At 38.3% G+C, this 18462-nt stretch overlaps 2 protein-coding genes across 2 annotated transcripts; both read right to left on the reverse strand.

The window, feature by feature from the left end:
- Nucleotides 1-1646: 1646 nt before the first annotated feature.
- Nucleotides 1647-4594, reverse strand: LOC124378155 (microfibril-associated glycoprotein 4-like). Its single transcript, XM_046837691.1, is given in 6 exon segments — nt 1647-2241; nt 2244-2270; nt 3514-3681; nt 3836-3932; nt 4083-4328; nt 4540-4594. Coding segments are annotated over 5 exon segments (801 nt in total). The 5' UTR covers nt 4320-4328; nt 4540-4594; the 3' UTR covers nt 1647-1969.
- A 4270-nt stretch (nt 4595-8864) lies between these two features.
- On the reverse strand, nt 8865-10844 carry LOC124378153 (microfibril-associated glycoprotein 4-like). Its single transcript, XM_046837689.1, has 5 exons — nt 10743-10844; nt 10340-10585; nt 10079-10175; nt 9759-9926; nt 8865-9493 (listed from the first exon to the last, which is right to left on the reverse strand). The coding sequence occupies exons 1-5, from the start codon at nt 10797-10799 to the stop codon at nt 9240-9242; spliced, it is 822 nt and encodes a 273-aa protein (XP_046693645.1). The 5' UTR covers nt 10800-10844; the 3' UTR covers nt 8865-9239.
- Between the last annotated feature and the right edge of the window lie 7618 nt (nt 10845-18462).

Genomic DNA, 18462 nt, shown 5'->3' on the forward strand with positions numbered 1-18462 from the left:
AGTATGGTTTCATGCCGAGGAAGAGCACCACAGGCGCCTTATTTGCTTTGAGAATGTTGATGGAGAAGTATAGAGAAGGTCAGAAGGAGAGGTGGAGGTACACGCTGGAGAGAAGAGGAATGAAAGTCAGTAGGAGTAAGACAGAGTACCTGGTGTGAATGAGAGGGAGGGCAGTGGAGGAGTGCGGTTACAGGGAGAAGAGGTGGAGAAGGTGGAGGAGTTCAGGTACCTGGGGTCAACAGTGCAGAGTAATGGAGAGTGTGTTAGAGAAGTGAAGAAAAGAGTGCAGGCAGGGTGGAGTGGGTGGAGAATAGTGACAGCAGGAGTGATTTGTGATAGAAGAGTATCTGTGAGAGTGAAAGGGAAAGTTTATAGGACTGTGGTGAGACCTGAGATGTTGTATGGATTAGAGACAGTGGCATTGAGTAAAAGACAGGAGGTGGAGCTGGAGGTAGCAGAGCTGAAGATGTTGAGATGTTCGTTGGGAATGAAAGACGATGGACAGGATTAGAAATTAGTTTATTAGAGGGACAGTGCATGTAAGACGTTTTGAAGACAAGGTGAGGGAGGTGAGATTGAGATGGTTTGGACATGTATAGAGGAGGGACATGGGGTATATCAGTAGGAGAATGCTGAGGATGGAGACACCAGGAAGGAGGAAAAGAGGAAGACCAAGGAGGAGGTTTATGGATATGGTGAGGGAAGACATGCAGGTAGTTGGTTTAAAAGAGGCAGATGTAGAGGAAAGGGGAGTATGGAGACGGATGATCCGCTGTGGTGCCCCCTACTGAGAGAAGCCGAAAGAAGAAGAGAAAGAAGCGGAAGAAGAAGAAGAAGAAGAGGAAGAGGAAGAAGAATTGAGGCAGAGTGAATTCACACTTTTTATAGTGCTTCTTAATAATGGTTCAGCGTGTGTCTCAGTTTCTTTTTTTATCTAATTTATAAAACTTTAGATAACCCAGAAAATAAAATATTCAACAGAGACGGTGTTTTGTTACAAAAATAAAGAATGTTATTTCATTTGAAATTAGTTTATTATATTTCTTAAAACAATCATATTTTTTATTCTTTCTAAGAGGTACAAAGGAAATGAAAGATCATAATCATAATCAGAAGAAAGAATCTATTCATTAGAGAAGCTACTGTTCACATATTTCTTTATGAGGAAAACTAATAGAGTTAAGAATTGAGAACAATAGAGAGAGACATTAAAACTGAAGATCTATTTTCAGACGTTTTGCAAGATCTTCCAGACCTATTTCTTTTGATCTTAATAACGATGTTCACAACCCAAGCTATTTCCATGCCAGAGGTTGGTGAGGTGCCTTCCATGTCCAATTTCAGCCACAAACAGAAGACACAACCTCCCATACCTTGTTGTAGGAATCGCAAGGATAGCAAGCCTATCCTTAACCCACAGGATGGTCCAAGCCTGCCTTGGGCTTTCAATATAGACAGTGAGCCCACCGGGGACAGACTGCTGGGGAGGGACCTTGTTATAAGCAAAAGTTTGGTTAATAAAAAGTTTTTATTCTACAAATAGTAATGTTGAAAAGGTTCATGAACACCATAAACATTTAAGTCTGGTTTTCAGGTTTACAGTTTAGATCCATATTATATACAAGAAACAAAAATGGAATAAAAGGGAACTCAGACTTTATTTTCTGAAAGTTTATTTCATTCCTTATACAAAGGATTTACAGATAAAGTGAAAGATTATTAATTATAGAGAAATCATTTGAAAAAAAAGATAATTCATGTTTTATTAAAGGAGTTACACACATTTCCATAACAAAGTGCATCATTTGCATTGAAAACGGAACATTAAAGATATACAGATATATTGTACCACAGGATAAACCCAAAGACAGAAGGTTACATGATCAGTAGATTTGCCATTTTCGAGCAGTCAGAAATATTACACTTATTTCTGTTCTCCTCTAAATGTATGTCTGGGAAGTTAAAGATTTTAAATATCTCCCAGTCCAATTCTTCTGACCTTCATAACGATGCTCTTCAGAGAGTAGTAGTTACCCTTCCAGGTTTGCCAAACGATCCCCGTGTTCATTGCATTCACATTATTTAGTTTGTACAGGCCATTGGGGTTGGCAATGTGGCAGTACCCATAGTTGTAGTAGTTGTAGTAGTAGTAGTAGTACCAGTAGTAATAGCTGTACCAGAATCCTCCACCATTAGTGTCTGCACAGTATCCAGTTGGGTCTTTGTCAAAGGTTGAAAAAGGTCTCCATTCACATAGGACAAAGAATCACCTGGAAAAGACAAACAGAGGACAATGTGAAGTGCAAGTAAATCCAACCTTCTGGAATGAAAAAAAACCTGCCTATGTGAATTTCCTGAGCTTGAGTTTAAGTTCTCTGCATATACTTTAAACCTCGGGGTTTATACTGTTTCGTTCTGAAGTTCGTAGCTTAACAATCATGAGATACTAAATATGGGCCATAAAGCCATAATGTGGACACCGATGCATTTATTAAACATATGCCTAAATTTACATTTACTTAGAAATGGTGGTTACTGGTGAACTTCTCCCGCTGTGCAATAGAAAGCATCCTGACCAGCTGTGTCACAGTCTGGTATGGGAGCTGCTCTGTTGCAGAGCGTAAGGCACTGCAGCGGGTGGTGAAAACTGCCCAGCGCATCACAGGGACTCCACTCCCAGCCATGGAGGACATCCAAAAGAAACGCTGTCTGCGTCGAGCTCGCAGCATTCTTAATGACTCGTCTCATCCCATCCATAGACTGTTTACTCTTCTGCCCTCTGGCAGGCGTTACAGGTGCCTCCGGACCAGGACCAGCCGACTAAAGAACAGCTTTTTTCCTAGAGCTGTCTCTTTAGTGAACTCTGCCACTCACTGATACACTACCACATTTCCCCCACACCTCACTCTTCGTTATTTCGCTAATGGACTGTCTACTCAAAAATTTATGCTCACTGATCATTTCTCACCTCACACTTTGTTATTGCACGGACTGTTTACACAAACCTTTGCTCATTTGCACACTGCTCTTTTTTGTATTGCTGCTCACCATTAACTTATTACCATTGTACATATACCCGTTTTCTGTTTATAGTTATAGCAATATTATGTTCACCGTTCACATCCTTCTGTAAATCTCTGTGTATAGTAATAGGCATCTGTATATCATGTTCACAATACATATATATACTCATCTGTATATAATTTTTCATAGTACATATATATTCATATTCATCTGTAATTATATTCATAGTACATATAGTAATCTGTATATTATGTTCTTAGTACATATATTCATCTGTATACTACATTTATAGTACATATTCATCTTTAAATTACTGTTTATAGTCTATATTTCATTTTATTTAACTTATGTAAATCATGTAAAAACTATATATCCTGCACTTGCTGCTAGTGCACTCTGGTTAGACCCAAACTGCATTTCGTTGCCTTGTACTTGTACATGTGTAATGGCAATAAAGTTGAATCTAATCTAATCTACTAATCTGCTCACCTGCTCCTCCATTTATGTAGTCACCGATATTCAGCCTGTAACTGTTGGACTCTGAGCTGATAAAGAAAGTAGTGTAGAGGGCATAGGCACTGCCTCTCTCAAAATCCTCCATGTCCACTCTCAGCTGATACTTCTCCGTGTTGGTCATCAGGAACATGTTCTCCAGACCTTCAATTCATGTGCAAAATAATTCCAAATAATAAGTTAGGAATATAAAAAGATGAATAAACCACATGTGATGGAAGATTTCACAGGTTCTGCATTAGGAAGTAATGATGACATCTCTATGTTCCTACTATTGAAAAATTCCAGTTTCTCTCACCGAGCCAATATTCACCACTGGCATCACCAAATCCATTCTTATAATCTTTCCACGGCTGGTAGAAACTCACATTGCCATCAATTCTTCTCTGAATCACCTGATTAGAGGAGAATACAGCATGGAGTTCACATCAATACAAATCAATGAAAAGGAAATTTCAGTAAAGCTGAATCAAAGTGTTACCTCACATTAAACTACTATTACAGTTTTCTCAAACAGCTTCAAACACATATATGTTCTCACTCACAGTCCATCTTCCATCCTGATGGTTGTCATCTTCCTTACAGCCCATGTCACAGAACACCTGCACAGGGTGATCAGGCCCTGCTGGGTAAATGGTGTAGACTCCATCTGGAATAGTGGCGTTTTCATCTGAGCTTTTTATCAGGATGTAAACATCTTCACAGTCCAGCGGCAGAGACACAGATGTGAGAGGAGCTGAGTGGACCAGCGAGGTCACTGCTACCAACAGCAACAGCAGCATGGCTTTATTCTGAAATAATAATAATAATAATAATAATAATAATAATAATAATAATAAAATGAAGAAGAAGAAGGAGAAGAAACATCAGAAGAATACATTATTTAAAATGTAGTAGAACATTAATTGTTTCTGTTATTCCAGTTACATATAAAAGCATAAATGTCAACAGTGATTATTTTCCCAAACCACTAGTAATAACCTGCAGTGTTACGATGCTCACCTGTGTAAATTCTAGTGTACAGAAGTCAGAACAGTCAACTGTAAACTAATTTACAGCAACAATTGCATCTCTTTTATACTGATCCATTACTGTTTTGGCAAAATTTCAACAGGTTTCCTGTAAGAATTTTTAACATTTTTTTAATTCCATCATTACGACTAATAGGAACATAATTCATCAGTTGTGTAATCTGCAGTAATTCCATTCAAGTTTAACCCTTGATGTCCATGCAGTGTTTCTGTAATTGAGTGAGAGAAAGAGATGAATTACACAGAGTCAAGCACTGAACAGTGAAAACAAAGAAGAAATCTATATTTGAAGTCTGTTTTAAGAAGAAACTCTTTAAACACTGAGGACCAGATAGTGTTAATAACACAGAGCTAAAACATATTGTCTTGTCAGTGACTAAACAAAAAGTCCCGATTGGACCTCACCACAACCAGCCATTATTTCTTGAGACAATTTGGATGTGCATTCATTGTGATGTTTGAAGGTGTTGTTCTGCATGTCGCAAATGGTGTATATTTATATAAATTATGTAAAGTTTTCAGGTCCATAAATATCTCTGTCCACAAGTGGCACTCAACCAATCCAATACTGCACTTTAAAATCAATATCCATAATCTCCTGTCCTGTTTCAATTCACCATTATATTTTTAGAAATTCTAAAAATCAAAAAAATCAAAATAATAAAATAGATTGACAAATGGGCAGCAAAGGGGCAAAGCTGCTGCAGCTAACACTACGACTTTGACTCGTGGTCATGATTATTGTCATTGCTAAAATAAAGCCAGACTTTGACATCACATGTGGTAGCAGTTTCTGGACAAACCATATTTAAAGTCAAGTGACGATCCATTGATGCATTGTTGAGAGAAATTGCGGCTACATTACAGAAGAACAGATTAAATATAAACATAACTTTGATTAAATTTGTTTAGACAGATTTAAGTGGTTTTTATATAGCACATTTTTTTGTAGTGTTAGCCTGAAAAGTCCCCAGTCCTTCCAGTTTGGTGGCTTTCTGTCAGAATCGTGGATCCTCTACCTGCAAACCATTTAGAATGTCAGTATGCTTTTTATATGACTAGGAAAAGTGACATTGTTTTTTGTCATTTTTTTGGAAAATCTCATTGGGTGGTAATTCAAGGCAGAAGGTGTGTTGTCAGGAAAAGCAGACACATAGTTGAGAGGTATCACCTGCATATTCTATCACCATAAATTGCCCTGATAATGGTCGCAAATGTAAACAAAATGTTCCTGAGACCCTCCACAGTCACTTTTACACCCTAGATGCATGACTTGTTTTCCTTTTAGATAATTGCAGTTATTTGAATACGTTTTTAATCAGAATCTGGCATCCGATTTTTTGACAGGACTTTTTGCATCTTCCGAGCAGTGAAGTTATTTCCTTTTTCATCTTCTTAGGTGTTATGATGGAATGTTCTTTGTGACAAGATGGAATGTTACATAACATTGTGTGTACAGAGCATGCGGAAAGTCTTCACAATGCTTCACTGTGTTTGCAAATTTATTCAAAATAAAAAGATTGCTCCTTTGGCTGCAATTACAGCATCGAGTTTTTTGTGATATGAATATATGAGCATCAAGCTTTGTACACCTGGATTTTGGGATTTTCTGCCATTCCTCATGACAAATCCTCTCAGGCTAAGTCAGGTTAGATAGGGGGCATTGGTGGACAGACACTTTTAGGTCTGTCCATAGATGTTCCTTCAATGATGAACCCTCGGCCCAGGCTGAGGCCCTGAGTGCTGTGGAACAGATATATATTAAGAGGATCTCTGTTCTTTGCTCCATTCAGCTCTTCTTTAACCCTGACCAGTTGCCAAGTCCTTGCTGCAGAAAAACATCCCTGGTCAGAGTAACCATCTGGTTCCTGGTCACTTCTCTAATTAAGGCCCTTCTTCCCCAAATGCTCAGTTTGGCTGGGGGACCAGCTCTTAGAAGAGTCCTGGTTGTGCCATACTTCTTTTATTAGAGCGTGATGGAGTACACCAATTGCTCCTGGAAATCTTAGGTTATTTGCTCTGATCTGCATTGTAAATTGTTAGGTCTTCTATAGCGATGTGTGTGCCTTTCCAAATTATGTTAATTCAAAACAATTTCCACAGGTAGACATCAGTCAAGATGTAGAAACATCTCAACAATGATCAAAACAAATGGAAGACACCTGAGCTCATTTCAAGTGTTGTTAAAAAGGCTTTGAATTCTTAAGTGAATGTGAAATGATTTTTATGATTTCTATTTTAATGATTGTAATATCAGGCTGCAAAAGAGTCTTATGTGTGCTTAATGAATATCTTTTTGAAAATAAAATCAGATATAATCCAAACCAATACAAAAAAATCTACAAGCACAAATTTAAACTTCAAGTATGAGGAAACAAGTATGTTTTTTCCCTGTATTTTCCCACAGTGAGCATCAGAACTATAATAAGTCTTACAGGACCAGAGCATTAAAATGTCCATTATCCAGGTTTGTTTATGAGACTAAATGAAAAAAAAAACTACTTAAATTTGCTAAGCAACATAAATAATAACAATAATAATCATACTAAATGATCGTGTATGTTGTGACACGTTTCTGCAAAATTACAAGCCACACCCACATTTCTGTTTTTGTCGTAAGTCTAAATGCTAACTATAAGTTTGTTTTTTTTGACACACTTGGAGTGCTGTGTTTTCCTTGTTTTTTTGAGTCAATCTATTTGTTATCTTTTACTATTAAAAGCAGTGTCCACACCTTTAACCTGCTGTCCTGTTGAAATAACACAACAGGGAGCCAAGTTTAACCTGCTGTCCTGCTACATCACACAACAGGGAGCCAAGTAGACGTGTAATACAGCATGTAAACAGCTAAAATATAGTTATAATAAAATAATAATAGAAAATGGGTAGTGCTGAAGACATGGATGTGTATGAATTGAAATGAGTATTGAGTGTGTGATTCAGTTCAGATTTGTAGTAGTTCAGTAACACACAGTTGAGTGAATGTCTGAGTTTCAGTTCAGTTCTGTTTGTTGAAAAGTCTGATCGCTTGAGGGAAAAAAAGCTGTTTGACAGTCTGTATGTGAGGCCCAAATGCTCCTGAACCTCTTTCCTGATGTTAGGAGAGTGACGAGTGTGTGTGAGGGTTAAAGAGTGTGTGTGAGTTGTTTGTGTTGTTTGGGGTTGTCCACAATGCTGTTGGCTTTGCGGATGCAGCGTGTGGTGTAAATGTCCATGATAGAGGGGAGAGAGGCTCCGATGATCTTCTCATCTGTCCTTACTATCCCCTGTAGGGTCTTCCAATCCGAGACAGTGCAGTTCCTAAACCAGGCAGTGATGCAGCTGCTCAGGATGCTATCAATGGTCCCTCTGTATATCATGGTTTGGATTGGGGGAAGGAGATGGGCAGTCATAAGTCAGAAGAGTGAACAGCAGTGGGCTAAGCACACAGCCCTGAGGGGCTCCAGTGCTCAGTGTGGTGGTGCTGGAGATGCCGTTCCCAATCCTGAATTCTCCCAGTCAGGAAGTACAGGATCCAGTTGAAGAGGCAGATATTCAGCCCAGTAGATTCAGCTTTTTAATTAATACATATTCCAGTTACTTAATAAAGTTATTAGATTTAAAAAGGGAATTAGACTCTTATGTGTTCTTATGTTTTTTTAAATGATTCCCCAAACTGTTAGCACAAACTTGAAGGAACAATATTGTCTTAGGATGCGGAAGAATACGTTTTTTCTTTCAACTCAGAGATCCAAATCTATTCCAGCATACATCACTACCTGACTTTACTAACACCCTTGTGGCTGAATGAACACAAATATCCACATCCACAGTCCAATCTAGTAGATCATATTCACAGAAGAGTGGAGGTTATTATAAACAGCAAATGTGGACTAAATGGAATGAGATAATAAAAAATACCACTCTTCTGGCCAGGTGTATTTCCTGTTCTTAGGTGCAATGATTGGTTAGAAGAAATGGTTGAAAGAAGAAAGTTACTAATATTAATCAGGCCATAATTGAGCCCAAAGGATGGTCCAAGCCTGCATTGGGCTTTCAATATAGACAGTGAGCCCACCGGGGACAGACTGCTGGGGAGGGACATTGTTATAAGCATTCTGAGGGGCGTTTGTTTAATGAAACGTTTTTAATCTACTCTTGCATTCACCTTTTCAGAGTGCAGTTCATGCATTTTGTGACATATGTGAAAAGGACACCATAAAATTTATGCCTGGTTTTCAATTTTACAGCTTAAATCCATATTATTAGGAAGTATTATGAATGATTCAAGAAACAAAAATGGAATAACAGGGAAGGTGTGTTGAACTCAGACTTTATTTTCTGAAAGTTTATTTCATTCCTTATACAAAGGATTTACAGATGAAGAAAAAGATTATTAATTATAGAGAAATCATTTGAAAAAAAAGATAATTCATGTTAACTTTATTAAAGGAGTTACACATATTTCCATAACAAAGTGCATCATTTGCATTGAAAACGGAACATTAAAGATATACAGATATATTGTACCACAGGATAAACCCAAAGACAGAAGGTTACATGATCAGTAGATTTGCCATTTTCAGAAATATTACACTTATTTCTGTTCTCCTATTTTAAATGTATGTCTGGGAAGTTAAAGATTTTGAATATCTCCCAGACCAATTCTTCTGACCTTCATAACGATGCTCTTCAGAGAGTAGTAGCTACCTTTCCAGGTTTGCCAAATGATCCTGTGCTTACTGCATTCACATTATTTAGTTTGTACAGGCCATTGGGGTTGGCAATGTGGCAATACCCGTAGTTGTAGTAGTTGTAGTAGGAGTAGTAGTACCAGTAGTAATAGTTGTACCAGAATCCTCCACCATTAGTGTCTGCACAGTATCCAGTTGGGTCTTTGTCAAAGGTTGAAAAAGGTCTTCCATTCACATAGAACAAAGAATCACCTGGAAAAGACAAACAGAGGACAATGTGAAGTGCAAGTAAATCCAACCTTCTGTAACAGGAATGAAAAAAAATGTGGATTTCCTGAGCTTCAGCTTAAGTTCTCTGCATATAGTTTAGGCCTCAGGGTTTATACTGTTTTGTTCTGAAGTTCAGAGCTTAACAATCATGAGATACTAAATATGGGCTATAAATCCATAATGTGGACACTGATGCATTTATTACATTTTACATTTACTTAGAAATGGTGGTTACTGATCTGCTCACCTGCTCCTCCATTTATGTAGCCACCGATATTCAGCGTGTAACTGTTGGACTCTGAGCCGATGAAGAAAGTGGTGTAGAGGGCATAGGCACTGCCTCTCTCAAAATCCTCCATGTCCACTCTCAGCTGATACTTCTCCGTGTTGGTCATCAGGAACATGTTCTCCAGACCTTCAATTCATGTGCAAAATAATTCCAAATAATAAGTTAGGAATATAAAAAGATGAATAAACCACATGTGATGGAAGATTTCACAGGTTCTGCATTACGAAGTAATGATGACATCTCTGTTTCTACTATTGAAAAATTCCAGTTTCTCTCACCGAGCCAATATTCACCACTGGCATCACCAAATCCATTCTTATAATCTTTCCACGGCTGGTAGAAACTCACATTGCCATCAATTCTTCTCTGAATCACCTGATTAGAGGAGAATACAGCATGGAGTTCACATCAATACAAATCAATAAAAAAGAAAAGCTGGAAGCTGCATTTCAGTAAAGCTGAATCAAAGTGTTACCTCACATTAAACTACTATTACAGTTTTCTCAAACAGCTTCAAACACATATATGTTCTCACTCACAGTCCATCTTCCATCCTGATGGTTGTCATCTTCCTTACAGCCCATGTCACAGAACACCTTCACAGGGTGATCAGGCCCTGCTGGGTAAATGGTGTAGACTCCATCTGGAATAGTGGCGTTTTCATCTGAGCTTTTTATCAGGATGTAAACATCTTCACAGTCCAGTGGCAGAGACACGTTAATGACAGGAGCTGAGTGGACCAGCGAGGTCACTGCTACCAACAGCAACAGCAGCATGGCTTTATTCTGAAATAATAATAATAATAATAATAATAATAATAATAATAATAATAATAATAATATTTTTGCATAATGTGAATTGTTTCTGTATTTTATATATAAGCATAGCCAATAATGGTAATCATTTAACTCATAGTAATAATAACTTTATTGTTATACTCACGTGTGAAAGTGTACAGAAGTCAGTATAGTTTGCTCCAAACTGATTCACTGGCAACATGTCCGCCTCATTTATATTAATCCATTCACGTCTTGGCAAAAATCCAACGATATTTTTGTAAAAGGCGGATCCGAAGAAAGTTTGAGATGGACAGCATTTTTAAAATGCCATTAGCATCTTTAATAGAACATAGTCATGTTCCTTATTATTGTAAGTTTATCCCTAATGAATGAGTCAGTGTTGAATGTGGTAAAAGAAGTACTCCCTGAGATGGCATGAGGAAGTAACCTTTAAATGGTCCAGACTCAAGTGGGCACTTCATCCACATCTGAGTGGCACACGTACAGTGATGGTGATTAAATTAAACTAAATGCCACTGTGGCATACTGTTGTCATTAAGTAGAGACCAAATCCATCCCTAAAGCTACCGTGTTGCTAGTAGTCTAATCTAGATGTTACAAAAACATCAACTAGTTTTACTGCCTTCTGTAACAACATCATATTTATCATTTTAGCGATCACAAAGCATTTTTGAGTTTGAGTTCCTGAAGGGGAGTTGCTTTCTCCTAAGTTAGTTCAGGCCACGTGTGTCAGGTTAGAGAGAAACTGCAATGTTCTGGTTTTCTCCAGTTAGAAATGCCTTTACACGTGTTTCCTTCAGATTTTTTTGCCTTGCTGAGCTTTTGCTTGGGAACAGTTTTCATGTTTTTGTAAATATGTTTATGTTTCTAATCTGGAATTCACAAGGTTGATCTGAGAAAAAAGAGCAGACCCCTTTTAATTAGGGCAATAAATGTGGTCAGAATAAAGGTCTGTTGGTCCGAACGTATCTGGCATTGAGAGCTCTACCATGTGCACTGGGTAATTGCCAGGGTCTGGAGTCCTGCCAGGAGTTTGACTGTGGTATTCTTCTTGTCGTCCATCAGATGTCCTCATTGTTTTCCCGTGTTGTTATTGTGCTGTGGAGTAAACATTACTACCTGTATTTTACATACGACTGTGTGGCCACTTACAACTCCATCACCATCATCAAGTTTGCTGATGACATTGTTGTGGTGGGCCTGATCGTCAACAGCGACGAGACCACCTACCTACAGGAGGTTAAAAACCTGGAGAGATGGTGTCAGGAAAACAACCTTCTCCTTAAAGTCAGTAAGACTGAGGAGTTGATAGTGGACTTCAGCACGAAGCAGGAGCAGTCATACCAACCGCTAAACATCAACAGGACCCCAGTGGAGAGAGTAGACTGATTCCGGTACCTAGGTGTTCACATCACACATGACCTGTCTTGGTGCTAAAGACTTTCTACACCTGCATCATTGAGATCGTTCTGATGGATAGCATCACTTCCTGGTCCCGGAACAGCACCATGCTGGACAGACGAGCCCTCCAGAGGGTGGTGCGTTCAGCTGAAGGTATCATCCACACAGAGCTCCCTAACCTGCAGGACATCTACAGCACGCGGTACTCAGCTTTCCAACAATAGACTTTTCTTTGCTACGTTCAGGAAAACGTTTCCGCTCCCTGAAAGCGAAAACAAAGAGAATGAGGAGGAGCTTCTTCCTCAGGCCATTCGGAGTTTAAACCAGGAAACACCCAGGATCTAAAAACTGGACCTCTCTCTCCATCTTCACACTTCTTCTCTGTACAGATCTCACCTTTCGCACCACGACACTTTAAACTCTACTGTCACTTTAACTCTGGACTTGCACAGCACAGTGTACTTTATACCGCATCATACCACACACGGTCACTTTATACCACACCATACCACACACGGTCACTTTATACCACACCATACCACACGGTCACTTTATACCACACCATACCGCACACGGTCACTTTATACCACACCACACCGCACACAGTCACTTTATACCACACCATACTGCACACGGTCACTTTATACCACACCATACTGCACACGGTCACTTTATACCACACCACTCCGCACACGGTCGCTTTATACCACACCACACCGCACACGGTCGCTTTATACCACACCACACCGCACACGGTCACTTTATACCACACCACACCGCACACGGTCACTTTATACCACACCACACCACACTGCACACGGTCACTTTATACCACACCACACCGCACACGGCCACTTTATACCACACCATACTGTACACGGTCACTTTATACCACACCGCACACCGTCACTTTATACCACACCACACCGCACGGTCACTTTATACCACACCACACCACACCGCACACGGTCGCTTTATACCACACCACTCCGCACACGGTCACTTTATACCACACCACACCGCACACGGTCAATTTATACCACATTATACCGCACACGGTCGCTTTATACCACACCACACCGCACACCGACACTTTATACCACACCGCCACGGTCATTTTATACCCCACCATACTGCACACAGTCACTTTATACCACACCATACTGTACACGGTCACTTTATACCACACCGCACACCGTCACTTTATACCACACCACACCGCACACCGTCACTTTATACCACACCACACCGCACACGGCCACTTTATACCACACCACACCGTACACTGTCACTTTATACAACACCACACAATACACTGTCACATTACACCATACCACAGCGCACACGGCCACTTTATACCACATCACACTGCACACGGCCACTTTATACCACACCATACCGCACACGGTCACTTTATACCACATCACACTGCACACGGCCACTTTATACCACACCGCACACGGCCACTTTATACCACACCGCACACCGTCACTTTATACCACACCATACTGTACACGGTCACTTTATACCACACCATACCGCACACGGTCACATTAAACCGCACCACACCACACGGTCACTTTATACCACACCACACCGCACACGGTCACTTTATACTACACCATACCACACAAGGTCATTTTTTACCACATTATACCGCACACAGTCGCTTTAAGGACAATCACTTTATTCACTGTTTTTACTGTCATACACATCCATGTATATACACATTTTTTACATATATCTTTATATATATATATATATATATAGTTTTAATTTATCTTCCTTCTCCTTCTTGTTTTTTATTGGTTTTATTTTTCCTTTTCCATTCCCTTGATATTTCATTTCTTTTTATGCTTGAATGCCGGACAGTTATAAAAAGCATTTCACTTCATGTCAAACTCTGTATGTATGTGTGTGTGTGTGTGTGTGTGTGTGTGTGTGTGTGTGTGTGTGTGTGTGTGTGTGACAAAAAAATTTGATTTGATTATTTATCTGTGTTTTTAAGTTTCCCTCTGTCTTAGTTTTGGTGCTTGGCAAGCTTTTGTGTTGTTCCCTATCTCGTGCTAACACAGTGTAAGTTGTTTGTCCTTTTTTTTTGTATAATCTTTTTTTGTATAATTTTCACGGTTTTATTTTTTAACCTCTGTATTGTTTTATTTGTGATGGACTTTGGACTGCGTGGTTAGTTTTTTATTACTTTTTTTGGACTTTAAATTAATACTGGAACTTATCACCACTGATCCTAGTTCGAGTTCATCTCTGGCCAGGATTTTTTTTTAAAGATCTTATTCACAGTTAGATTTTTTTTTTTGATTGTATATTTTAACTAGAGGTTGATTGCTGAACTATCAGCTAAATCAATACCGATCTTTTTTTCTGTGTTGTATCTGTGGCTGGAGTGACTGAGAGCGGCCTCTAGAGGTGAATCACTACTGTTGTGTCATTTTTTTTATTATTCATTTTAAATGGAACTATTTTTAATTTATTTTGAGTGTTTATTTTTGTTTTAGTTTGAACGCATGTCTTTGTTTCCATCAGTATTTATTAATTATATAATACATTATATAATTTATTATTGTATTTATTTCATTTAGCACATTTCAGTACCGTTTTATTATTTTTCATTTTTGTAATAAATTTCAGTACTATTATACATGGTGTTATTTTTCAGATTTTTTTTGTATTATCTTGTATCAATTTTAAACCTTGATTCAGTTGATTAATTGGTTATCGGCAAGTACGATCCATCCTAGCTATCATTATCGGAATCATTTCTCTGAATTTTAACACCATAAACCTCAACACTATAAACAAAACCCAGTCTGAGGGCTTTAGAGAACACAGAAATGTCACCTAATATTATCACACCACCATAGTTAGTTTCCTTTTCTTGATTCACTGTTATCGCAAGAGATGTTAATAGTCACCACAACAGTGTGAAAGGAAATGTCCAGTAGATGGCAGCAGTGAGACATGGATGTAAAACCTACTTAAATTCTGTCAGCTAAACGCTTTTGATCTAAAAAATAAAAGAACAAAGATTTAATTAATTAATTAATTAATTAATTACATTAAATTAATTAATTCATAGCTTTTAATAAGCCACCCGTTTTATTTAAAACAAGTCCATGTTCATTATGACAATATCTATTTTGGAAAAAAGTAGTTATTTAAAATAGAACACATTTAATACATGAATAACCATGTATTAAATGTGTTCTATTTTAAATAACTACTTTTTCCAAAATAGATATTGTCATAATGAACATGGACTTTGTCAGATACAAAGTTTAAGTAAATGCCCTTTATTAAAGAGAGAGTGTTAATAAGCCTCTAAAAAGCGTCATGTAATTCTCACCTCTCTCTCAGTGGCTGCCCTCTGTTCTCTCCTCATATTATATATCAAAATCGTTTATTTAAGATGCCTATTGAGATTAATGATTTTAAAGAAGACGTTAAACCTTTTTTATGTCAGTTTTTTATTATCCTATATTTTGTGTGTTATAGGAGATTCATGTGGGTTTGGTGTACTCAAGTCTGCATCAGATCCTAAATATCAAAAATACATCCAGTATCTTTTTGCATTTCTGGTAAATAATTATTGGAATTAGATGAGAACACATTTTCACAAGACTGACTAAACATTAACAAAGCCAAACATGACATGACATAAACCCTCTCTGCCCTGATGAGAAAGATGTTATGCTTCTGTGCTTTGACAAAAATGTTGCTATTCCTCTCAGAACATCATTATCCCTCCCGTAGTTGGTGAGAATGCCTTTATGTGTCCCTGCCCTAACCAGAATGTTGCTAGGCCTCTTTGCCTTACAAGCACATTACTATGCCTTCTAGCTTTGACAAATACATTGCTACCCCTCCCTGTCCAGCTGAGCATGTTGATATGACTCACAGCAATGCAGAGGGTACCACTATGGATCCTGGCCTCTCTATCGTCCTGCCCTGGACATCATTGTGCCATCCTGCTTGGCTGAGGACCTCACTCTACCATCTTGTTTAGCTGAGGATGTTGCTATGTCACTCTGCCTCGTTGCTGCACTGAAGGCACTTCTCCCGCACCCCCTTGGTCTTGTGGAGAACATTGCTCTTTTTATCTTGTGGAGAGTGTTGCTCCTCACCCCTTAACTTGAGAGAGCACTGGTACTCCATCTGGCATCACAAAAACCATTGTTTCCCTCCAGTGCAGAGCTTTCTTCTCAAGCCAACTAGTTCTCCTCCCTGCCTGAAACCAAGAAGGCAGCCTCCCATATACTGCTCATATCAAAGGCATTTGCCAGATTTCTGAAGGCACCCCATCAAGCCCTGTTTATGCCTGAGATCAATGTTGCACCCTTCCAGGTTGCTCAAGTGAGAGGCTGAAGGCATAGCTTCTCATATCATGCTCTACTGTGGGGTGAACTGCATGGACTCCTATTACCTGCTCATGATGATGCCCATGGCACTGAAAACCATTGCTCATGTCAAAGGCAGAATGTGGGAGTGCGGCAGGTAAATGGCACAGCCTCTACCGGCAGAGGGCAAAAGCACGACCCTTCAAAGTGAGGTCCTGAGTGAGGCCAAGAATCAGCCACACATGCAGTCCACTGCAGACACCTGATCCTGGTAAGCCTGTCTCAGTCCCATCACCTGACTCAAGTGAATTTGTTTGTTTTTTTACATATAGCACGTGGCATGTTTTGTTTTTGTTTTTTTTACTTGTAGGTGGATTGTAGGAAACCGGTACTGGTTAACTGTGATGATTGAACATGTTCTTGTACTGTACTTTCATCATTCTGTATTTCCTGTTACATAACAACAATGTGAAGGTTAGATAAGGGCTCTGAGGTTCATTTAAAATGTTTGATGTTTATAAAGAGAAAATGAATGATTAATGAATATGTATTTATTCCTATATTTTGACAAACACAATCATTAAAAACAATTGTCTTATTCTGATGCAGTAACAATCATGTCTTTTTACATATGTGGTGTAACTTCTTTTTTATTTTTATCTTTCAGATGGATTATGAGAAAGTGGCTTCCTGGTTTTTGACATTTTGACATTCAGTGATGTGAGTTCCTTCCTACATTTTTAATTGATGGGTAATGAGTTAAAACTGGTTTGTACAATGCACATCAGGTTGCTTGTATGACTAAAGTTATTTAACTGAAAAGTTAATTGTAAGACAAAAAGTTAAATAACATTATGTGTGTATTTGTTTATCACTGACTGAGAAACATTCGATCAATACAGAAAACTGTCCATCTTTTACTTTTTTTTTTTTACATTTTGTCTATTTTTGACTTTTTCTTTTGGAAGAAGTTCTGTACAGTCACTGTTCTGTATGAATCTGTTGTTTTAGAATTGGACATGTGTGTTCGTTTTATAACTGAAGATCAGATTGAAAAATATATTATTATTAAAAGAAAAATCAAGAAACAAATTTCAAACACTTTAAGCATGAGGAAATGGGTATGTTCTTTCTTATTAACTCAGAATAATCGTAACTAATCTCTTACAGGACCAGTCCAGCTAGCTGCCTGCTGTCAGTGTTCAAAAAATGTCCATTCAAGTAATGACAGATTTTTTTAATAATCGTAGGGTTTTTAATGTCGTCAGGAATCACTATTCAGAATGTGAAAGTAAACAAAAAGACATTTTATTCACAGATGGGGTTCCTCAAGCTGATTTGATTACATCTGTTAGTGTTTACAAAAATCCATTGCCTTAGAGTGAACAGTGAACAATAATTGTTAAAGAATAAATAATGAAATAGATTAATGTACATGTATGCGTAAAAACAGGTACATATAGCCTTTAAGTCACATTGTAATTATTTTAGGCACATAGTCGCTAGGCCATTAGCTGGGTAGACACACAGCTACAGTCATGTAAAAAACAAAGTACACCTTCTTTGAATTCTATAGTTGAGACAATAGTTGAGACAATGTTCATTGTTAAAAAGCGCTATACAAATAAAAATGAATTGAATTGAATTGAGTTTGTAACAGCACACAATAAAAATCATCCGGTCCATATCAGGTATAAAAATTTGGTTAAACCCAACCTTCTATAGTCCAATGTTTTGCCAACGCATTTCAGTTGGTTTGAGGTCTGGGCAGGGTCACTGCAAAACCTTGAATCAGTTCTTTCAGTCATTTTGTTATAAATGTGCTGGCCTACTTTTCATTGTCATGTTGCTTTATTTTATTTTAGCCAAGCTTCAGTTATTGGATAGATGGCCTCACATTTGATTCTAGAATATTTTCATGTGCCTGTTGCCAGCTGGGCTTCTCTGTCTCCCTATGTTCATGAGACCCATCCTGCCTTCTTACCTGTGTTTTTTAGTTTCCCAGTATATGGATTACTCAGATTAGTATTTTGGACTTGAATTTTTCTTACCTTGTAATATTATTTTTCCCGTATTTTGTATTATTGGATTGTTTTCCTGGGTGTTGAC

This window comes from Silurus meridionalis, chromosome 24, assembly GCF_014805685.1.
Source record: "Silurus meridionalis isolate SWU-2019-XX chromosome 24, ASM1480568v1, whole genome shotgun sequence".
Taxonomy (NCBI): domain Eukaryota; kingdom Metazoa; phylum Chordata; class Actinopteri; order Siluriformes; family Siluridae; genus Silurus; species Silurus meridionalis.

Coding starts and splice junctions, on each gene's coding strand:
- LOC124378153 (XM_046837689.1), bottom strand. CDS start 10,799: ATGTTGCCAGTGAATCAGTTTGGAGCAAACTATACTGACTTCTGTACA. Junction 10,586..10,742: donor ACTTCTGTACACTTTCACAC/GTGAGTATAACA, acceptor TTATTATTTCAG/AATAAAGCCATGCTGCTGTT. Junction 9,927..10,078: donor CAGTGGTGAATATTGGCTCG/GTGAGAGAAACT, acceptor CATGAATTGAAG/GTCTGGAGAACATGTTCCTG.